Source organism: Microchirus variegatus (genome assembly GCF_963457635.1).
Source record: "Microchirus variegatus genome assembly, chromosome: 8".
Taxonomy (NCBI): Eukaryota; Metazoa; Chordata; class Actinopteri; order Pleuronectiformes; family Soleidae; genus Microchirus; species Microchirus variegatus.
The window spans coordinates 4,870,948-4,895,831 of NC_139809.1; the positions used below are offsets into that span (position 1 = coordinate 4,870,948).

At 32.3% G+C, this 24,884-nt stretch overlaps 1 protein-coding gene across 1 annotated transcript in view; it reads left to right on the plus strand.

Annotated features, from left to right (window-relative positions):
* The window catches only part of tmem266 (transmembrane protein 266), a gene marked incomplete at both ends in the record, with an annotated part of 50,131 nt that extends 25,702 nt beyond the window's left edge, over positions 1–24,429 (plus strand). Inside the window, 2 exons of the mRNA XM_083893707.1 lie at positions 23,637–23,699; positions 23,786–24,429. Of these exons, the coding sequence (XP_083749833.1) occupies positions 23,637–23,699; positions 23,786–24,429 (707 nt within the window). The remainder of the gene's footprint in view (positions 1–23,636; positions 23,700–23,785) is intronic.
* Between the last annotated feature and the right edge of the window lie 455 nt (positions 24,430–24,884).

The window sequence follows — 24,884 nt, forward strand, 5'->3', positions numbered from 1 at the left end:
TTGACCAAAAAGTCATGGTATAGTATGTCTTCCAAAATTTGACCAAAAAGTCATAGTATAGTATGTCCTCCAAAATATGACCAAAAAGTCATACTATAGTATGTCGTCCAAAATTTGACCAAAAAGTCATGGTATAGTATGTCGTCCAAAATTTGACCAAAAAGTCAAAGTAAAGTATGCAGTCCAAAATTTGACCAAAAAGTCATGGTATAGTATGTCGTCCAAAATTTGACCAAAAAGTCAAAGTAAAGTATGCAGTCCAAAATTTGACCAAAAAGTCATACTATAGTATGTCTATCAAAATTTGACCAAAAAGTCATGGTATAGTATGTCGTCCAAAATTTGACCAAAAAGTCATACTATATTATGTCTTCCAAAATTTGACCAAAAAGTCATGGTATAGTATGTCTTCCAAAATTTGACCAAAAAGTCATACTATAGTATGTCTTCCAAAATTTGACCAAAAAGTCATGGTATAGTATGTCTTCCAAAATTTGACCAAAAAGTCAAAGTAAAGTATGTAGTCCAAAATTTGACCAAAAAGTCATACTATAGTATGTCTTCCAAAATTTGACCAAAAAGTCATGGTATAGTATGTCGTCCAAAATTTGACCAAAAAGTCATGGTATAGTATGTCTTCCAAAATTTGACCAAAAAGTCATGGTATAGTATGTCGTCCAAAATTTGACCAAAAAGTCATGGTATAGTATGTCTTCCAAAATTTGACCAAAAAGTCATGGTATAGTATGTCGTCCAAAATTTGACCAAAAAGTCATACTATAGTATGTCTTCCAAAATTTGACAAAAAAGTCATGGTATAGTATGTCGTCCAAAATTTGACCAAAAAGTCATACTATAGTATGTCTTACAAAATTTGACCAAAAAGTCATGGTATAGTATGTCGTCCAAAATTTGACCAAAAAGTCAAAGTAAAGTATGTAGTCCAAAATTTGACCAAAAAGTCATGGTATAGTATGTCGTCCAAAATTTGACCAAAAAGTCATACTATAGTATGTCTTCCAAAATTTGACCAAAAAGTCATAGTATCGTATGTCCTCCAAAATATGACCAAAAAGTCATACTATAGTATGTCTCCCAAAATTTGACCAAAAAGTCATGGTATAGTATGTCTTCCAAAATTTGACCAAAAAGTCATAGTATAGTATGTCCTCCAAAATATGACCAAAAAGTCATACTATAGTATGTCGTCCAAAATTTGAACAAAAAGTCATGGTATAGTATGTCGTCCAAAATTTGACCAAAAAGTCAAAGTAAAGTATGTAGTCCAAAATTTGACCAAAAAGTCAAACTATAGTATGTCTATCAAAATTTGACCAAAAAGTCATGGTATAGTATGTCGTCCAAAATTTGACCAAAAAGTCATACTATAGTATGTCTTCCAAAATTTGACCAAAAAGTCATGGTATAGTATGTCGTCCTAAATTTGACCAAAATGTGATACTATAGTATGTCTTCCAAAATTTGACCAAAAAGTCATGGTATAGTATGTCGTCCAAAATTTGACCAAAAAGTCATACTATAGTATGTCTTCCAAAATTTGACCAAAAAGTCATGGTATAGTATGTCGTCCAAAATTTGACCAAAAAGTCAAAGTAAAGTATGTAGTCCAAAATTTGACCAAAAAGCTATCAAAATTTGACCAAAAAGTAATGGTATAGTATGTCGTCCAAAATTTGACCAAAAAGTCATACTATAGTATGTCTTCCAAAATTTGACCAAAAAGTCATAGTATAGTATGTCCTCCAAAATATGACCAAAAAGTCATACTATAGTATGTCGACCAAAATTTTCCCCAAAAGTCATGGTATAGTATGTCTTCCAAAATTTTACCAAAAAGTCATACTATAGTATGTCTTCCAAAATTTGACCAAAAAGTCATGGTATAGTATGTCTTCCAAAATTTGACCAAAAAGTCATAGTATAGTATGTCCTCCAAAATATGACCAAAAAGTCAAAGTAAAGTATGTAGTCCAAAATTTGACAAAAAAGTCAAAGTAAAGTATGTAGTCCAAAATTTGACCAAAAAGTCATACTATAGTATGTCTATCAAAATTTGACCAAAAAGTCATGGTATAGTATGTCGTCCAAAATTTGACCAAAAAGTCATACTATAGTATGTCGTCCAAAATTTGACCAAAAAGTCATGGTATAGTATGTCGTCCAAAATTTGACCAAAAAGTCATGGTATAGTATGTCGTCCAAAATTTGACCAAAAAGTCATACTATAGTATGTCGTCCAAAATTTGACCAAAAAGTCATGGTATAGTATGTCGTCCAAAATTTGAACAAAAAGTCAAAGTTAAGTATGTAGTCCAAAATTTGACCAAAAAGCTATCAAAATTTGACCTAAAAGTCATGGTATAGTATGTCGTCCAAAATTTGACCAAAAAGTCATACTATAGTATGTCTTCCAAAATTTGATCAAAAAGTCATAGTATAGTATGTCCTCCAAAATATGACCAAAAAGTCATACTATAGTATGTCGACCAAAATTTTCCCCTAAAGTCATGGTATAGTATGTCTTCCAAAATTTTACCAAAAAGTCATACTATAGTATGTCTATCAAAATTTGACCAAAAAGTCATGGTATAGTATGTAGTCCAAAATTTGACCAAAAAGTCATACTATAGTATGTCTTCCAAAATATGACCAAAAAGTCAAAGTAAAGTATGTAGTCCAAAATTTGACCAAAAAGTCATGGTATAGTATGTCGTCCTAAATTTGACCAAAAAGTCATGGTATAGTATGTCGTCCAAAATTTGACCAAAAAGTCATACTATAGTATGTCTTCCAAAATTTGATCAAAAAGTCATAGTATAGTATGTCCTCCAAAATATGACCAAAAAGTCATACTATAGTATGTCGACCAAAATTTTCCCCAAAAGTCATGGTATAGTATGTCTTCCAAAATTTTACCAAAAAGTCATACTATAGTATGTCTATCAAAATTTGACCAAAAAGTCATGGTATAGTATGTAGTCCAAAATTTGACCAAAAAGTCATACTATAGTATGTCTTCCAAAATTTGACCAAAAAGTCAAAGTAAAGTATGTAGTCCAAAATTTGACCAAAAAGTCATGGTATAGTATGTCGTCCTAAATTTGACCAAAAAGTCATACCATAGTATGTCTTCCAAAATTTGACCAAAAAGTCATGGTATAGTATGTCGTCCAAAATTTGACCAAAAAGTCATACTATAGTATGTCTTCCAAAATTTGACCAAAAAGTCATGGTATAGTATGTCGTCCAAAATTTGACCAAAAAGTCAAAGTAAAGTATGTAGTCCAAAATTTGACAAAAAAGCTACCAAAATTTGACCAAAAAGTCATGGTATAGTATGTCGTCCAAAATTTGACCAAAAATTCATACGATAGTATGTCTTCCAAAATTTGACCAAAAAGTCATAGTATAGTATGTCCTCCAAAATATGACCAAAAAGTCATACTATAGTATGTCGACCAAAATTTTCCCCAAAAGTCATGGTATAGTATGTCTTCCAAAATTTTACCAAAAAGTCATGGTATAGTATGTCTATCAAAATTTGACCAAAAAGTCATAGTATAGTATGTCCTCCAAAATATGACCAAAAAGTCATACTATAGTATGTCGTCCAAAATTTGACCAAAAAGTCATGGTATAGTATGTCGTCCAAAATTTGACCAAAAAGTCAAAGTAAAGTATGTAGTCCAAAATTTGACCAAAAAGTCATACTATAGTATGTCTATCAAAATTTGACCAAAAAGTCATGGTATAGTATGTCGTCCAAAATTTGAATAAAAAGTCATACTATAGTATGTCTCCCAAAATTTGACCAAAAAGTCATGGTATAGTATGTCTTCCAAAATTTGACCAAAAAGTCATAGTATAGTATGTCCTCCAAAATATGACCAAAAAGTCATACTATAGTATGTCGTCCAAAATTTGAACAAAAAGTCATGGTATAGTATGTCGTCCAAAATTTGACCAAAAAGTCAAAGTAAAGTATGTAGTCCAAAATTTGACCAAAAAGTCAAACTATAGTATGTCTATCAAAATTTGACCAAAAAGTCATGGTATAGTATGTCGTCCAAAATTTGACCAAAAAGTCATACTATAGTATGTCTTCCAAAATTTGACCAAAAAGTCATGGTATAGTATGTCGTCCTAAATTTGACCAAAATGTGATACTATAGTATGTCTTCCAAAATTTGACCAAAAAGTCATGGTATAGTATGTCGTCCAAAATTTGACCAAAAAGTCATACTATAGTATGTCTTCCAAAATTTGACCAAAAAGTCATGGTATAGTATGTCGTCCAAAATTTGACCAAAAAGTCAAAGTAAAGTATGTAGTCCAAAATTTGACCAAAAAGCTATCAAAATTTGACCAAAAAGTCATGGTATAGTATGTCGTCCAAAATTTGACCAAAAAGTCATACTATAGTATGTCTTCCAAAATTTGACCAAAAAGTCATAGTATAGTATGTCCTCCAAAATATGACCAAAAAGTCATACTATAGTATGTCGACCAAAATTTTCCCCAAAAGTCATGGTATAGTATGTCTTCCAAAATTTTACCAAAAAGTCATACTATAGTATGTCTTCCAAAATTTGACCAAAAAGTCATGGTATAGTATGTCTTCCAAAATTTGACCAAAAAGTCATAGTATAGTATGTCCTCCAAAATATGCCCAAAAAGTCAAAGTAAAGTATGTAGTCCAAAATTTGACAAAAAAGTCAAAGTAAAGTATGTAGTCCAAAATTTGACCAAAAAGTCATACTATAGTATGTCTATCAAAATTTGACCAAAAAGTCATGGTATAGTATGTCGTCCAAAATTTGACCAAAAAGTCATACTATAGTATGTCGTCCAAAATTTGACCAAAAAGTCATGGTATAGTATGTCGTCCAAAATTTGACCAAAAAGTCATGGTATAGTATGTCGTCCAAAATTTGACCAAAAAGTCATACTATAGTATGTCGTCCAAAATTTGACCAAAAAGTCATGGTATAGTATGTCTTCCAAAATTTGAACAAAAAGTCATAGTATAGTATGTCCTCCAAAATATGCCCAAAAAGTCAAAGTAAAGTATGTAGTCCAAAATTTGACAAAAAAGTCAAAGTAAAGTATGTAGTCCAAAATTTGACCAAAAAGTCATACTATAGTATGTCTATCAAAATTTGACCAAAAAGTCATGGTATAGTATGTCGTCCAAAATTTGACCAAAAAGTCATACTATAGTATGTCGTCCAAAATTTGACCAAAAAGTCATGGTATAGTATGTCGTCCAAAATTTGACCAAAAAGTCATGGTATAGTATGTCGTCCAAAATTTGACCAAAAAGTCATACTATAGTATGTCGTCCAAAATTTGACCAAAAAGTCATGGTATAGTATGTCGTCCAAAATTTGACCAAAAAGTCATACTATAGTATGTCTTCCAAAATTTGATCAAAAAGTCATAGTATAGTATGTCCTCCAAAATATGACCAAAAAGTCATACTATAGTATGTCGACCAAAATTTTCCCCAAAAGTCATGGTATAGTATGTCTTCCAAAATTTTACCAAAAAGTCATACTATAGTATGTCTATCAAAATTTGACCAAAAAGTCATGGTATAGTATGTAGTCCAAAATTTGACCAAAAAGTCATACTATAGTATGTCTTCCAAAATTTGACCAAAAAGTCAAAGTAAAGTATGTAGTCCAAAATTTGACCAAAAAGTCATGGTATAGTATGTCGTCCTAAATTTGACCAAAAAGTCATGGTATAGTATGTCGTCCAAAATTTGACCAAAAAGTCATACTATAGTATGTCTTCCAAAATTTGATCAAAAAGTCATAGTATAGTATGTCCTCCAAAATATGACCAAAAAGTCATACTATAGTATGTCGACCAAAATTTTCCCCAAAAGTCATGGTATAGTATGTCTTCCAAAATTTTACCAAAAAGTCATACTATAGTATGTCTATCAAAATTTGACCAAAAAGTCATGGTATAGTATGTAGTCCAAAATTTGACCAAAAAGTCATACTATAGTATGTCTTCCAAAATTTGACCAAAAAGTCAAAGTAAAGTATGTAGTCCAAAATTTGACCAAAAAGTCATGGTATAGTATGTCGTCCTAAATTTGACCAAAAAGTCATACCATAGTATGTCTTCCAAAATTTGACCAAAAAGTCATGGTATAGTATGTCGTCCAAAATTTGACCAAAAAGTCATACTATAGTATGTCTTCCAAAATTTGACCAAAAAGTCATGGTATAGTATGTCGTCCAAAATTTGACCAAAAAGTCAAAGTAAAGTATGTAGTCCAAAATTTGACAAAAAAGCTACCAAAATTTGACCAAAAAGTCATGGTATAGTATGTCGTCCAAAATTTGACCAAAAATTCATACGATAGTATGTCTTCCAAAATTTGACCAAAAAGTCATAGTATAGTATGTCCTCCAAAATATGACCAAAAAGTCATACTATAGTATGTCGACCAAAATTTTCCCCAAAAGTCATGGTATAGTATGTCTATCAAAATTTGACCAAAAAGTCATAGTATAGTATGTCCTCCAAAATATGACCAAAAAGTCATACTATAGTATGTCGTCCAAAATTTGACCAAAAAGTCATGGTATAGTATGTCGTCCAAAATTTGACCAAAAAGTCAAAGTAAAGTATGTATCCAAAATTTGACCAAAAAGTCATACTATAGTATGTCTATCAAAATTTGACCAAAAAGTCATGGTATAGTATGTCGTCCAAAATTTGAATAAAAAGTCATACTATAGTATGTCTTCCAAAATTTGACCAAAAAGTCATGGTATAGTATGTCGTCCAAAATTTTACCAAAAAGTCATGGTATAGTATGTCTTCCAAAATTTGACCAAAAAGTCATGGTATAGTATGTCGTCCAAAATTTGACCAAAAAGTCATACTATAGTATGTCTTCCAAATTTGACCAAAAAGTCATGGTATAGTATGTCGTCCAAAATTTGACCAAAAAGTCATACTATAGTATGTCTTCCAAAATTTGACCAAAAAGTCATGGTATAGTATGTCGTCCAAAATTTGACCAAAAAGTCATACTATAGTATGTCTTCCAAAATTTGACCAAAAAGTCATGGTATAGTATGTCGTCCAAAATTTGACCAAAAAGTCATACTATAGTATGTCTATCAAAATTTGACCAAAAAGTCATACTATAGTATGTCTTCCAAAATTTGACCAAAAAGTCATGGTATAGTATGTCTTCCAAAATTTGACCAAAAAGTCATGGTATAGTATGTCGTCCAAAATTTGACCAAAAAGTCATACTATAGTATGTCTTCCAAAATTTGACCAAAAAGTCATGGTATAGTATGTCTTCCAAAATTTGACCAAAAAGTCATAGTATAGTATGTCCTCCAAAATATGACCAAAAAGTCATACTATAGTATGTCTTCCAAAATTTGACCAAAAATTCATGGTATAGTATGTCGTCCAAAATTTGACCAAAAAGTCAAAGTAAAGTATGTAGTCCAAAATTTGACAAAAAAGCTACCAAAATTTGACCAAAAAGTCATGGTATAGTATGTCGTCCAAAATTTGACCAAAAATTCATACGATAGTATGTCTTCCAAAATTTGACCAAAAAGTCATAGTATAGTATGTCCTCCAAAATATGACCAAAAAGTCATACTATAGTATGTCGACCAAAATTTTCCCCAAAAGTCATGGTATAGTATGTCTTCCAAAATTTTACCAAAAAGTCATGGTATAGTATGTCTATCAAAATTTGACCAAAAAGTCATAGTATAGTATGTCCTCCAAAATATGACCAAAAAGTCATACTATAGTATGTCGTCCAAAATTTGACCAAAAAGTCATGGTATAGTATGTCGTCCAAAATTTGACCAAAAAGTCAAAGTAAAGTATGTATCCAAAATTTGACCAAAAAGTCATACTATAGTATGTCTATCAAAATTTGACCAAAAAGTCATGGTATAGTATGTCGTCCAAAATTTGAATAAAAAGTCATACTATAGTATGTCTTCCAAAATTTGACCAAAAAGTCATGGTATAGTATGTCGTCCAAAATTTTACCAAAAAGTCATGGTATAGTATGTCTTCCAAAATTTGACCAAAAAGTCATGGTATAGTATGTCGTCCAAAATTTGACCAAAAAGTCATACTATAGTATGTCTTCCAAATTTGACCAAAAAGTCATGGTATAGTATGTCGTCCAAAATTTGACCAAAAAGTCATACTATAGTATGTCTTCCAAAATTTGACCAAAAAGTCATGGTATAGTATGTCGTCCAAAATTTGACCAAAAAGTCATACTATAGTATGTCTTCCAAAATTTGACCAAAAAGTCATGGTATAGTATGTCGTCCAAAATTTGACCAAAAAGTCATACTATAGTATGTCTATCAAAATTTGACCAAAAAGTCATACTATAGTATGTCTTCCAAAATTTGACCAAAAAGTCATGGTATAGTATGTCTTCCAAAATTTGACCAAAAAGTCATAGTATAGTATGTCCTCCAAAATATGACCAAAAAGTCATACTATAGTATGTCGTCCAAAATTTGACCAAAAAGTCATGGTATAGTATGTCGTCCAAAATTTGACCAAAAAGTCATGGTATAGTATGTCGTCCAAAATTTGACCAAAAAGTCATACTATAGTATGTCTTCCAAAATTTGACCAAAAAGTCATGGTATAGTATGTCGTCCAAAATTTGACCAAAAAGTCAAAGTAAAGTATGTAGTCCAAAATTTGACCAAAAATCTATCAAAATTTGACCAAAAAGTCATGGTATAGTATGTCTTCCAAAATTTGACCAAAAAGTCATACTATAGTATGTCTTCCAAAATTTGACCAAAAAGTCATGGTATAGTATGTCCTCCAAAATATGATTAAAAAGTCATACTATAGTATGTCGACCAAAATTTTCCCCAAAAGTCATGGTATAGTATGTCTTCCAAAATTTTACCAAAAAGTCATACTATAGTATGTCTTCCAAAATTTGACCAAAAGTCATGGTATAGTATGTCTTCCAAAATTTGACCAAAAAGTCATAGTATAGTATGTCGTCCAAAATATGACCAAAAAGTCATACTATATTATGTCGTCCAAAATATGACCAAAAAGTCATGGTATAGTATGTCGTCCAAAATTTGACCAAAAAGTCAAAGTAAAGTATGTAGTCCAAAATTTGACCAAAAAGTCATACTATAGTATGTCTATCAAAATTTGACCAAAAAGTCATGGTATAGTATATCGTCCAAAATTTGACCAAAAAGTCATACTATATTATGTCTTCCAAAATTTGACCAAAAAGTCATGGTATAGTATGTCTTCCAAAATTTGACCAAAAAGTCATACTATAGTATGTCTTCCAAAATTTGACCAAAAAGTCATGGTATAGTATGTCGTCCAAAATTTGACCAAAAAGTCAAAGTAAAGTATGTAGTCCAAAATTTGACCAAAAGGTCATACTATAGTATGTCTTCCAAAATTTGACCAAAAAGTCATGGTATAGTATGTCGTCCAAAATTTGACCAAAAAGTCATGGTATAGTATGTCTTCCAAAATTTGACCAAAAAGTCATGGTATAGTATGTCGTCCAAAATTTGACCAAAAAGTCATACTATAGTATGTCTTCCAAAATTTGACCAAAAAGTCATGGTATAGTATGTCTTCCAAAATTTGACCAAAAAGTCATAGTATAGTATGTCCTCCAAAATATGACCAAAAAGTCATACTATAGTATGTCGTCCAAAATTTGACCAAAAAGTCATGGTATAGTATGTCGTCCAAAATTTGACCAAAAAGTCAAAGTAAAGTATGCAGTCCAAAATTTGACCAAAAAGTCATGGTATAGTATGTCGTCCAAAATTTGACCAAAAAGTCAAAGTAAAGTATGCAGTCCAAAATTTGACCAAAAAGTCATACTATAGTATGTCTATCAAAATTTGACCAAAAAGTCATGGTATAGTATGTCGTCCAAAATTTGACCAAAAAGTCATACTATATTATGTCTTACAAAATTTGACCAAAAAGTCATGGTATAGTATGTCTTCCAAAATTTGACCAAAAAGTCATACTATAGTATGTCTTCCAAAATTTGACCAAAAAGTCATGGTATAGTATGTCTTCCAAAATTTGACCAAAAAGTCAAAGTAAAGTATGTAGTCCAAAATTTGACCAAAAAGTCATACTATAGTATGTCTTCCAAAATTTGACCAAAAAGTCATGGTATAGTATGTCGTCCAAAATTTGACCAAAAAGTCATGGTATAGTATGTCTTCCAAAATTTGACCAAAAAGTCATGGTATAGTATGTCGTCCAAAATTTGACCAAAAAGTCATGGTATAGTATGTCTTCCAAAATTTGACCAAAAAGTCATGGTATAGTATGTCGTCCAAAATTTGACCAAAAAGTCATACTATAGTATGTCTTCCAAAATTTGACAAAAAAGTCATGGTATAGTATGTCGTCCAAAATTTGACCAAAAAGTCATACTATAGTATGTCTTACAAAATTTGACCAAAAAGTCATGGTATAGTATGTCGTCCAAAATTTGACCAAAAAGTCAAAGTAAAGTATGTAGTCCAAAATTTGACCAAAAAGTCATGGTATAGTATGTCGTCCAAAATTTGACCAAAAAGTCATACTATAGTATGTCTTCCAAAATTTGACCAAAAAGTCATAGTATCGTATGTCCTCCAAAATATGACCAAAAAGTCATACTATAGTATGTCTCCCAAAATTTGACCAAAAAGTCATGGTATAGTATGTCTTCCAAAATTTGACGAAAAAGTCATAGTATAGTATGTCCTCCAAAATATGACCAAAAAGTCATACTATAGTATGTCGTCCAAAATTTGAACAAAAAGTCATGGTATAGTATGTCGTCCAAAATTTGACCAAAAAGTCAAAGTAAAGTATGTAGTCCAAAATTTGACCAAAAAGTCAAACTATAGTATGTCTATCAAAATTTGACCAAAAAGTCATGGTATAGTATGTCGTCCAAAATTTGACCAAAAAGTCATACTATAGTATGTCTTCCAAAATTTGACCAAAAAGTCATGGTATAGTATGTCGTCCTAAATTTGACCAAAATGTGATACTATAGTATGTCTTCCAAAATTTGACCAAAAAGTCATGGTATAGTATGTCGTCCAAAATTTGACCAAAAAGTCATACTATAGTATGTCTTCCAAAATTTGACCAAAAAGTCATGGTATAGTATGTCGTCCAAAATTTGACCAAAAAGTCAAAGTAAAGTATGTAGTCCAAAATTTGACCAAAAAGCTATCAAAATTTGACCAAAAAGTCATGGTATAGTATGTCGTCCAAAATTTGACCAAAAAGTCATACTATAGTATGTCTTCCAAAATTTGACCAAAAAGTCATAGTATAGTATGTCCTCCAAAATATGACCAAAAAGTCATACTATAGTATGTCGACCAAAATTTTCCCCAAAAGTCATGGTATAGTATGTCTTCCAAAATTTTACCAAAAAGTCATACTATAGTATGTCTTCCAAAATTTGACCAAAAAGTCATGGTATAGTATGTCTTCCAAAATTTGACCAAAAAGTCATAGTATAGTATGTCCTCCAAAATATGACCAAAAAGTCAAAGTAAAGTATGTAGTCCAAAATTTGACAAAAAAGTCAAAGTAAAGTATGTAGTCCAAAATTTGACCAAAAAGTCATACTATAGTATGTCTATCAAAATTTGACCAAAAAGTCATGGTATAGTATGTCGTCCAAAATTTGACCAAAAAGTCATACTATAGTATGTCGTCCAAAATTTGACCAAAAAGTCATGGTATAGTATGTCGTCCAAAATTTGACCAAAAAGTCATGGTATAGTATGTCGTCCAAAATTTGACCAAAAAGTCATACTATAGTATGTCGTCCAAAATTTGACCAAAAAGTCATGGTATAGTATGTCGTCCAAAATTTGAACAAAAAGTCAAAGTTAAGTATGTAGTCCAAAATTTGACCAAAAAGCTATCAAAATTTGACCAAAAAGTCATAGTATAGTATGTCCTCCAAAATATGACCAAAAAGTCATACTATAGTATGTCGACCAAAATTTTCCCCAAAAGTCATGGTATAGTATGTCTTCCAAAATTTTACCAAAAAGTCATACTATAGTATGTCTATCAAAATTTGACCAAAAAGTCATGGTATAGTATGTAGTCCAAAATTTGACCAAAAAGTCATACTATAGTATGTCTTCCAAAATTTGACCAAAAAGTCAAAGTAAAGTATGTAGTCCAAAATTTGACCAAAAAGTCATGGTATAGTATGTCGTCCTAAATTTGACCAAAAAGTCATGGTATAGTATGTCGTCCAAAATTTGACCAAAAAGTCATACTATAGTATGTCTTCCAAAATTTGATCAAAAAGTCATAGTATAGTATGTCCTCCAAAATATGACCAAAAAGTCATACTATAGTATGTCGACCAAAATTTTCCCCAAAAGTCATGGTATAGTATGTCTTCCAAAATTTTACCAAAAAGTCATACTATAGTATGTCTATCAAAATTTGACCAAAAAGTCATGGTATAGTATGTAGTCCAAAATTTGACCAAAAAGTCATACTATAGTATGTCTTCCAAAATTTGACCAAAAAGTCAAAGTAAAGTATGTAGTCCAAAATTTGACCAAAAAGTCATGGTATAGTATGTCGTCCTAAATTTGACCAAAAAGTCATACCATAGTATGTCTTCCAAAATTTGACCAAAAAGTCATGGTATAGTATGTCGTCCAAAATTTGACCAAAAAGTCATACTATAGTATGTCTTCCAAAATTTGACCAAAAAGTCATGGTATAGTATGTCGTCCAAAATTTGACCAAAAAGTCAAAGTAAAGTATGTAGTCCAAAATTTGACAAAAAAGCTACCAAAATTTGACCAAAAAGTCATGGTATAGTATGTCGTCCAAAATTTGACCAAAAATTCATACGATAGTATGTCTTCCAAAATTTGACCAAAAAGTCATAGTATAGTATGTCCTCCAAAATATGACCAAAAAGTCATACTATAGTATGTCGACCAAAATTTTCCCCAAAAGTCATGGTATAGTATGTCTTCCAAAATTTTACCAAAAAGTCATGGTATAGTATGTCTATCAAAATTTGACCAAAAAGTCATAGTATAGTATGTCCTCCAAAATATGACCAAAAAGTCATACTATAGTATGTCGTCCAAAATTTGACCAAAAAGTCATGGTATAGTATGTCGTCCAAAATTTGACCAAAAAGTCAAAGTAAAGTATGTAGTCCAAAATTTGACCAAAAAGTCATACTATAGTATGTCTATCAAAATTTGACCAAAAAGTCATGGTATAGTATGTCGTCCAAAATTTGAATAAAAAGTCATACTATAGTATGTCTTCCAAAATTTGACCAAAAAGTCATGGTATAGTATGTCGTCCAAAATTTTACCAAAAAGTCATGGTATAGTATGTCTTCCAAAATTTGACCAAAAAGTCATGGTATAGTATGTCGTCCAAAATTTGACCAAAAAGTCATACTATAGTATGTCTTCCAAATTTGACCAAAAAGTCATGGTATAGTATGTCGTCCAAAATTTGACCAAAAAGTCATACTATAGTATGTCTTCCAAAATTTGACCAAAAAGTCATGGTATAGTATGTCGTCCAAAATTTGACCAAAAAGTCATACTATAGTATGTCTTCCAAAATTTGACCAAAAAGTCATGGTATAGTATGTCGTCCAAAATTTGACCAAAAAGTCATACTATAGTATGTCTTCCAAAATTTGACCAAAAAGTCATAGTATAGTATGTCGTCCAAAATATGACCAAAAAGTCATACTATAGTATGTCGACCAAAATTTTCCCCAAAAGTCATGGTATAGTATGTCTTCCAAAATTTGACCAAAAAGTCATACTATAGTATGTCTTCCAAAATTTGACCAAAAAGTCATGGTATAGTATGTCTTCCAAAATTTGACCAAAAAGTCATAGTATAGTATGTCCTCCAAAATATGACCAAAGAGTCATACTACAGTATGTCGTCCAAAATTTGACCAAAAAGTCATGGTATAGTATGTCGTCCAAAATTTGACCAAAAAGTCAAAGTAAAGTATGTAGTCCAAAATTTGACCAAAAACTCATACTATAGTATGTCTATCAAAATTTAACCAAAAAGTCATGGTATAGTATGTCGTCCAAAATTTGACCAAAAAGTCATACTATAGTATGTCGTCCAAAATTTGACCAAAAAGTCATACTATAGTATGTCGTCCAAAATTTGACCAAAGAGTCAAAGTAAAGTATGTAGTCCAAAATTTGACCAAAAAGTCATACTATAGTATGTCTTTCAAAATTTGACCAAAAAGTCATGGTATAGTATGTCGTCCAAAATTTGACCAAAAAGTCATGGTATAGTATGTCCTCCAAAATATGACCAAAAAGTCATGGTATAGTATGTCGTCCAAAATTGACCAAAAAGTCAAAGTAAAGTATGTAGTCCAAAATTTGACAAAAAAGCTATCAAAATTTTCCCCAAAAGTCATGGTATAGTATGTCTTCCAAAATTTGACCAAAAAGTCATACTATAGTATGTCTTCCAAAATTTGACCAAAAAGTCATGGTATAGTATGTCTTCCAAAATTTGACCAAAAAGTCATAGTATAGTATGTCCTCCAAAATATGACCAAAGAGTCATACTACAGTATGTCGTCCAAAATTTGACCAAAAAGTCATGGTATAGTATGTCGTCCAAAATTTGACCAAAAAGTCAAAGTAAAGTATGTAGTCCAAAATTTGACCAAAAAGTCTTACTATAGTATGTCTATCAAAATTTAACCAAAAAGTCATGGTATAGTATGTCGTCCAAAATTTGACCAAAAAGTCATACTATAGTATGTCGTCCAAAATTTGACCAAAGAGTCAAAGTAAAGTATGTAGTCCAAAATTTGACCAAAAAGTCATACTATAGTATGTCTTTCAAAATTTGACCAAAAAGTCATGGTATAGTATGTCGTCCAAAATTTGACCAAAAAGTCATACTATAGTATGTCTTCCAAAATTTGACCAAAAAGTCATACTATAGTATGTCTTCCAAAATTTGACCAAAAAGTCATGGTATAGTATGTCTTCCAAAATTTTACCAAAAAGTCATCGTATAGTATGTCCTCCAAAATATGACCAAAAAGTCAAAGTAAAGTATGTAGTCCAAAATTTGACCAAAAAGTCATACTATAGTATGTCTATCAAAATTTGACCAAAAAGTCATGGTATAGTATGTCGTCCAAAATTTTCCCCAAAAGTCATGGTGTACTATGTCTTCCAAAATTTGACCAAAAAGTCATACTATAGTATGTCTTCCAAAATTTGACCAAAAAGTCATGGTATAGTATGTCTTCCAAAATTTTACCAAAAAGTCATCGTATAGTATGTCTTCCAAAATATGACCAAAAAGTCATACTATAGTATGTCGTCCAAAATTTGACCAAAAAGTCATGGTATAGTATGTCGTCCAAAATTTGACCAAAAAGTCAAAGTAAAGTATGTAGTCCAAAATTTGACCAAAAAGTCATACTATAGTATGTCTATCAAAATTTGACCAAAAAGTCATGGTATAGTATGTCGTCCAAAATTTGACCAAAAAGTCATACTATAGTATGTCTTCCAAAATTTGACCAAAAAGTCATGGTATAGTATGTCGTCCAAAATTTGACCAAAAAGTCATACTATAGTATGTCGTCCAAAATTTTACCAAAAAGTCAAAGTAAAGTATGTAGTCCAAAATTTGACCAAAAAGCTATCAAAATTTGACCAAAAAGTCATGGTATAGTATGTCGTCCAAAATTTGACCAAAGAGTCAAAGTAAAGTATGTAGTCCAAAATTTGACCAAAAAGCTATCAAAGTTTGACCAAAAAGTCATGGTATAGTATGTCGTCCAAAATTTGACCAAAAAGTCATACTATAGTATGTCTTCCAAAATTTGACCAAAAAGTCATAGTATAGTATGTCCTCCAAAATATGACCGAAAAGTCATACTATAGTATGTCGACCAAAATTTTCCCCAAAAGTCATGGTATAGTATGTCTTCCAAAATTTTACCAAAAAGTCATACTATAGTATGTCTTCCAAAATTTGACCAAAAAGTCATGGTATAGTATGTCGTCCAAAATTTGACCAAAAAGTCATACTATAGTATGTCTTCCAAAATTTGACCAAAAAGTCATGGTATAGTATGTCGTCCAAAATTTGACCAAAAAGTCAAAGTAAAGTATGTAGTCCAAAATTTGACAAAAAAGCTATCAAAATTTGACCAAAAAGTCATGGTATAGTATGTCGTCCAAAATTTGACCAAAAAGTCATACTATAGTATGTCTTCCAAAATTTGACCAAAAAGTCATAGTATAGTATGTCCTCCAAAATATGACCAAAAAGTCATACTACAGTATGTCGACCAAAATTTTCCCCAAAAGTCATGGTATAGTATGTCTTCCAAAATTTGACCAAAAAGTCATACTATAGTATGTCTTCCAAAATTTTACCAAAAAGTCATGGTATAGTATGTCTTCCAAAATTTTACCAAAAAGTCATCGTATAGTATGTCCTCCAAAATATGACCAAAAAGTCATGGTATAGTATGTCGTCCAAAATTTTACCAAAAAGTCATCGTATAGTATGTCGTCCAAAATTTGACCAAAAAGTCATGGTATAGTATGTCGTCCAAAATTTGACCAAAAAGTCAAAGTAAAGTATGTAGTCCAAAATTTGACCAAAAAGTCATACTATAGTATGTCTATCAAAATTTGACCAAAAAGTCATGGTATAGTATGTCGTCCAAAATTTGACCAAAAAGTCATACTATAGTATGTCTTCCAAAATTTGACCAAAAAGTCATGGTATAGTATGTCGTCCAAAATTTGACCAAAAAGTCATACTATAGTATGTCGTCCAAAATTTTACCAAAAAGTCAAAGTAAAGTATGTAGTCCAAAATTTGACCAAAAAGCTATCAAAATTTGACCAAAAAGTCATGGTATAGTATGTCGTCCAAAATTTGACCAAAGAGTCAAAGTAAAGTATGTAGTCCAAAATTTGACCAAAAAGCTATCAAAGTTTGACCAAAAAGTCATGGTATAGTATGTCGTCCAAAATTTGACCAAAAAGTCATACTATAGTATGTCTTCCAAAATTTGACCAAAAAGTCATAGTATAGTATGTCCTCCAAAATATGACCAAAAAGTCATACTATAGTATGTCGACCAAAATTTTCCCCAAAAGTCATGGTATAGTATGTCTTCCAAAATTTTACCAAAAAGTCATACTATAGTATGTCTATCAAAATTTGACCAAAAAGTCATGGTATAGTATGTCTTCCAAAATTTGACCAAAAAGTCATGGTATAGTATGTAGTCCAAAATTTGACCAAAAAGTCATGGTATAGTATGTCGTCCTAAATTTGACCAAAAAGTCATGGTATAGTATGTCGTCCAAAATTTGACCAAAAAGTCAAAGTAAAGTATGTAGTCCAAAATTTGACCAAAAAGTCATACTATAGTATGTCTATCAAAATTTGACCAAAAAGTCATGGTATAGTATGTCATCCAAAATTTGACCAAAAAGTCATACTATAGTATGTCTTCCAAAATTTGACCAAAAAGTCATAGTATAGTATGTCGTCCAAAATATGACCAAAAAGTCATACTATAGTATGTCGACCAAAATTTTCCCCAAAAGTCATGGTATAGTATGTCTTCCAAAATTTGACCAAAAAGTCATGGTATAGTATGTCTTCCAAAATTTGACCAAAAAGTCATAGTATAGTATGTCCTCCAAAATATGACCAAAATGTCATACTATAGTATGTCGACCAAAACTTTCCCCAAAAGTCATGGTATAGTATGTCGTCCAGAATTTGACCAAAAAGTCAAAGTATAGTATGTCGTCCAAAATTTGACCGAAAAGTCACAATTTAGTATGTCATCCAAAATTTGACGAAAAAGTCATACTATAGTATGTCGTCCTAAATTTGAAAAAAAGTCATACTATAGTATGTCTTCCAAAATTTGTCAAAAAAGTCATAGTATAGTATGTCGTCTAAAATTTGACCAAAAATTCATACTATGTTATGTCGTTCAAAATGTAAAAAAAAAAGTCATGGTACAGTATGTTCGTCAAATTTTGGAGCAACATTTTAATTTTCGAATAAAAGTCAAATTCTGAACGACATAGTATAGTATGATGTTACGACATAGTATAGTATGACTATATTTTTGGCACCTTTTGGACCAAAACTATTTTTTTTTTTCAAATGTGCCAAATTTCGGACAACATAGTATAGTTTGACGTTTTTGTCACATTTTGGACCGAAACTATTTTCTTTCAAAAAATTTGCCAAATTTTTGGAGGACATAGTATAGTACAGGGGTCTGCAACCTTTAGGATGAAAAGAGCTATTTTTGTCACCTCTCCACCAAAATAAAATTCATTTGGAGCTGCAAAACAACCCATAAAATGAAGATAACAGGAATAAAGGTTTTATGCAGATATAATACATAAAAGAGCAATAGTTCTTTTCATTTATGAACTTTAAGAACTACAAAATGTTCAGTTTATACCCAGCCTCTTATAAAGTGGAGCAAAAATAAAAACACACATTGATGTAGATAGTTCTTCCATTGTTTCATTGTTTGTGACAAATTATTGAAATTAAAATGAACCCACTTTGAAATAAATTAAGCAAACATTGTTACAGCAGCAAGACAATAAAGATAAGGATAATAAATAATAAACATGCATTACCAAAAAGAAATAGAATATATAAAGTACAATATATAAAGATATTAACACTGACTATAAAAATAGGTTTAAAAATAGAATGTAGAATGTACATTACAACCGGTCTGCAGAATATACACAGTATGCACATGGTATTTACAGTGTTAGGAAACAAGGCTGAGCTATTAAATAAGGATATTAAATAAGGATATGGAAATTGCACTGATGAGAAAACTATAGTATAAAAAATTTGACAGTATGAAAAATGACAATATATTGCACTTAAAAAAATGTACATTATGAAAAAATATATACAGTATATTACAACAATGAAAATTAACAGTATATTGCACATGGAGAGTGGAGCGTGTGTGTGTGTGTGTGTGTGTGTGTGTGTGTGTGTGTGTGTGTGTGTGTGTGTGTGTGTGTGTGTGTGTGTGTGTGTGTGTGGTCTACTTAGAGCAGTACTTGTTGTACAGTCTAACAGCTGCAGGGAGGAACGACCTGCGATAACGCTCCTTCAGACATTTTGGATGTTTTAGTCTGTGACTGAAGGAGCTGCCCAGTGCTGCGATGGTGTTCTGCAGGGGGTGGGAGAGATTGTCCATCAGAGATGATAGCTTGGTAGCCATTCTCCTCTCTCCCACCACCTCCACTGGTTCCAGGGGACATCCAAGGACAGAGCTGGCTTTTTTAATCAGCCTGTCCAGCCTCTTCCTGTCTGCGGCTGTGATGCCACTGCCCCAGCAGACCACTGCGTAAAAAATGGCTGATGCCACTACCGAGTCATAGAAGGTCTTCAGGAGTTCTCCCTGCACTCCAAAAGACCTTAGACTCCTCAGCAGGTAGAGTCTGCTCTGACCCTTCCTGTAGAGCGCAGCAGCATGATCATGATCATCGTATATAGTATGACGTTTATGTCAACTTTTTTTTTTAAATGCTCATATTTTGGACGACATAGTATAGTATGACGTACAACATAGTATAGTATGACATTTTTGTCAAGTTTTGGACCAAAAAAATGTTTTTCATAAAAAATTCAGATTTTGGACGACATAGTATAGTATGACGTTTATGTCAACTTTTGGACCAACATTTTTTTTTCAAAAAATGGTCACATTTTGGACGACATAGTATAGTATGACGTACTACATAGTATAGTATGACGTTTTTGTCAAGTTTTGGACCAAGAAAATGTCTTTCAAAAAAAATGTATCTTGTGACGTATTTGTCCAATTTTGGAACAAATTTTTTTTCAAAAAATTGTCACATTTTGGACGACATAGTATAGTACAACGTACTACATAGTATAGTATTATGTTTTTGTCAAGTTTTGGACCAAAAAAAAGTTTTCCAAAAAAATTGTCAGAGTTTGGACGACATAGTATAGTATGACGTTTTTGTCAACCTTTGGACCAACATTTTTTTTTCAAAAAATGGTCAGATTTTGGACGACATAGTATAGTATGACGTTTTTGGCAACTTTTGGACCAAAACTTTTTTTTCAAAAAATTGTCACATTTTGGACGACATAGTATAGTATGACGTACTACATAGTATAGTATGATGTTTTTGTCAAATTTTGGACCAAAAAAATGTCTTTCAAAAAAATTGTCAGATTTTGGATGACATAGTATAGTATGACATTTTTGTCAACTTTTGGACCAAAACTTTTTTTTCAAAAAATGGTCACATTTTGGAGGACATAGTATAGTATGACGTACTACATAGCACAGTATAACGTTTTTGTTTAGTTTTGGACCAAAAAAATGTTTTACAAAAAAATTGTCAGATTTTGGACGACATAGTGTAGTATGACGTTTTTGTCAACTTTTGGACCAAAACTTTTTTTTCAAAAAATTGTCACATTTTGGACGACATAGTATAGTATGATGTACTACATAGTATAGTGTGACGTTTCTGTCAACTTTTGGACCAACATTTTTTTTTTTTTTAAATGGTCACATTTTGGACGACATAGTATGGTACAACGTACTACATAGTATAGTATGATGTTTTTGTCAAGTTTTGGACCAAAAAAATGTCTTTCAAAAAAATTGTCAGATTATGGACGACATAGTTTAGTATGACGTTTTTATCAACTTTTGGACCAAAACTTTTTTTTCAAAAAATTGTCACATTTTGGACGACAAAGTATAGTACGACGTTTTTGTCAAGTTTTGTACCAAAAAAATGTTTTTCAAAACAAATTCAGATTTTGGACGACATAGTATAGTATGACGTTTATGTCAACTTTTGGACCAACATTTTTTTTTCAAAAAATGGTCACATTTTGGACGACATAGTATAGTATGACGTACTACATAGTATAGTATGACGTTTTTGTCAAGTATTGGACCAAGAAAATTTCTTTCAAAAAAATTGTATCTTGTGACGTATTTGTCCAATTTTGGAACAAATTTTTTTTCAAAAAATTGTCACATTTTGGACGACATAGTATAGTACAACGTACTACATAGTATAGTATTATGTTTTTGTCAAGTTTTGGACCAAAAAAAAGTTTTCCAAAAAAATTGTCAGATTTTGGACGACATAGTATAGTATGACGTTTTTGGCAACTTTTGGACCAAAACTTTTTTTTCAAAAAATTGTCACATTTTGGACGACATAGTATAGTACGACGTTTTTGTCAACTTTTGGACCAACATTTTTTTTTTCAAAAAATGGTCACATTTTGGACGACATAGTATATTATGACGTACTACATAGTATAGTATGACGTTTTTGTCAAGTTTTGGACCAAGAAAATGTCTTTCAAAAAAATTGTATCTTGTGACGTATTTGTCCAATTTTGGAACAAATTTTTTTTCAAAAAATTGTTACATTTTGGACGACATAGTATAGTATGATGTACTACATAGTATAGTATGACGTTTCTGTCAACTTTTGGACCAACATTTTTTTTTTTTTTTTAAATGGTCACATTTTGGACGACATAGTATAGTACGACGTTTTTGTCAAGTTTTGTACCAAAAAAATGTTTTCAAAACATTTTTCAGATTTTGGACGACATAGTATAGTATGACGTTTTTGTCAACTTTTGGACCAAAGCTTTTTTTTCAAAGAATGGTCCCATTTTGGACGACATAGTATAGTACGACGTTTTTGTCAAGTTTTGTACCAAAAAGATGTTTTCAAAACATTTTTCAGATTTTGGACGACATAGTATAGTATGACGTTTTTGTCAAATTTTGGACCAAAACCTTTTTCAAAAATTGTCACAATTTGGACGCATTGTATAGTATGACATACTACATAGTATAGTATGACGTTTTTGTCAAGTTTTGGACCAAAACATTTTTTCCAAAAAAATTCTCAGAATTTGGACGACATAGTATAGTATGATGTTTTTGTCAACTTTTGGAACCAAAAAAAATATTTCAAAAAAATGTCCGATTTTGGACGACATAGTATATAGTATGACGTTTTTGTCAAATTTTGGAGCAAAAGTATTTTTTTCAAAAAAAATTCAAATTCTGGAGGACATAGTATAGTATGACGTTACGACACAGTATAGTATGACGTTTTTGTCACATTTTGGACCAAAAAATGTTTTCAAAAAAATTGCCAAATTTAGACATAGTATGGTATGATGTTTTTGTCAAATTTTGGAGCAATTTTTTAAAAAAAATTAAAAAAGTCAAATTCAGGACAACATAGTATAGTATGACGTTACGACATAGTATAGTATGAAGTTTTTGTCAAATTTTGGAGCAAAATCTTTTTTTTCAAAAAAAAAAGTCAAATTCTGGACAACATTGTATATTATGACGTTATGACAGTAAAGTATAATGTTTTGTGACATTACGGACCAAAATTTGACCAAAAAGTCAAAGTATAGTATGTCGTCCAAAATTTTAGCAAAAAAGTCATAGTATAGTATGTCGTTCAAAATTTGACCAAAAAGTCATAGTTTAGTATGTTGTCCTAAATTTGACCAAAAAGTCATAGTATAGTATGTGGTCCAAAATTTTAGCAAAAAGTCATAGATTTGGATGGATTTTGGTAGATATTCGTGGTGATCTCGATGGATTCAGGTAACAACTGTTACCCTTGCGAGCTCTGGATTGATGACTACTTTCTAAAATGTTGTTGATAAATCGTAATCATTCATAGGGAGAGTGGATTTAAAGAAGTTATTTTTGTAACTTGCACTTTTGTGTGTTGTTGCTTAAAATGTTTGTACACTCCCTGTGCCTCTTCTTCAAAATTTCAATTCAGAGATAGACTGATATGTTTTCTTCAGGGCTGATACCGATTATTAGTCGTCAAGGAGGCCGATAACTGATATTTGGAACCAATACTCATTTGCAATAAAAGTGAAAACATTGGTATCAACATTTTGGATAATACAAACACCAACACTTAACTTCGTTTATGCCTTTGAGCATATGTTTATTAAAGAGCTTTTCAGATTTGCAACATGTTAAAGGTTTTCTTTTTTCCCCATCTCAGACAATAGACATCTTTTTTCTTTTAAAATTCTAACAAAAAGTGCAGGAACTTCCCGCAGCATGTCTTATAAGTTAAATGAAAACATAAACAAATATAATAGCTCACTAAACTTTTCTACAGTCAATAAAGTTTTCAAAAATGTCAATATAACTGAAACAAAACAAAAAGTGTTGGGAGTTCCCAGGGTCAGCAGCATCTCTTGAAATCAGGTATCATATCATTAAAACTCAAAAGGTGTTTAGTTAAAGTTTGTCCATTAAAACACGGTGGTCAAGCCTTTGTAGAGAAGACACTGTCCTGATGTAAACACTCTGTGGTACACAACAATAATAACAAATCATTTCAATGAAATCTTTCACACTGGACCTTAAAAATAAAATGTTTCCTCTTCTTCAGATCTCCATGGCCATGATGACATGAACAACTACATTAGCCAGTACTACAGTGAGCCAAGCAGTGGTGAGCATCAACAGGGTTTGGCTTCATTTCTACCGCCCATGTTGCATCACAATGTTTCACTACGCGTGTTGTTCTTATTCTTACAGATATGGGGATCCCAGACCCTGCCCGCATCATCACCACAGCAGCCATAGATGTGCACCTGCCAAACAACCCTAGCCAGCTTCCCTCCACATTGGTGAGTGCCGACGCGGTGCCGTCCAGCCATTTGCAGAGAACGGGCAGCTTGGTCAGCGAGGCCTCCGCCACCACGGTGTCCCGCACCAGCTTTAGCGCCCGCCAGCACAGCTTTAGCAGCCATACGCTCGGCTCCACCACGGACTGCAGCTCCACGGTGCGGGAAGCCTCCACGTCCACCTCCACAGACTACAGCGACCAACGCTGCTACCCTCCGCCCTACAGCAGCCCCCTGGCCCTGGGCTCTCAGCTACGAGGGAGTCCCAGCGCCGTGGTGCAGGAGCTGCTCTCCTCTCTGTCTGAGAACTCCTGTCTCGCGCAGAAGGGGCTGGACCCCGTCAACCTTAAGCCGCCCAGCCCGGCGGGCTCCACCAAAACCAGCCCCGAGCTGGAGCACAGGGTCAACATCTACAATAAGAGGAACCAGGACAGCCGAGTGGGGCTCCGCTCTAAGCCACTCATCCATCTGCAGGGCAACGAGCCTCTCCTGGAGGAGAAGTACAGGATGATGGAGCCAGTGGACGCTCCGGTCAACCGTCTGTCCGAGACATAAGACCAGTCCTACGTGTGGAGTGCTCTTAGATCAACAGCAAAAATGTACGCTTTACTTAACTACCACGCTGTGTCACGAGTCAGTGACATAAACTGTACATCTGTCATCCTCTTTGTACTATTGGGAGCATAGTGGATGAACTTACCACAGCAGCACACACAGGGCACAGGGGACAGAACAGAAGGAGGCAGACTTGTTATCAGGAACCACCTTTCAGGAATTGAAACTCACAAACAAACAAAAAAAAAACACTTGAGTTTTATGATAAAAGTTTTACCAAAAGAAACCAGCAACAGAAAATCTGGCTTTTGATATGTAGATTTCCTCTCATACATGAATTGGAGATGCTGGACTGATCCACTGGAGAGCTACAAACTGTGGGTCAGTTACTCTGAGCTTCAAGGCGCGGAGTTATTACAAGTGCAGGCGTGTGAGAGCCGTTTAGTTATTCAGTC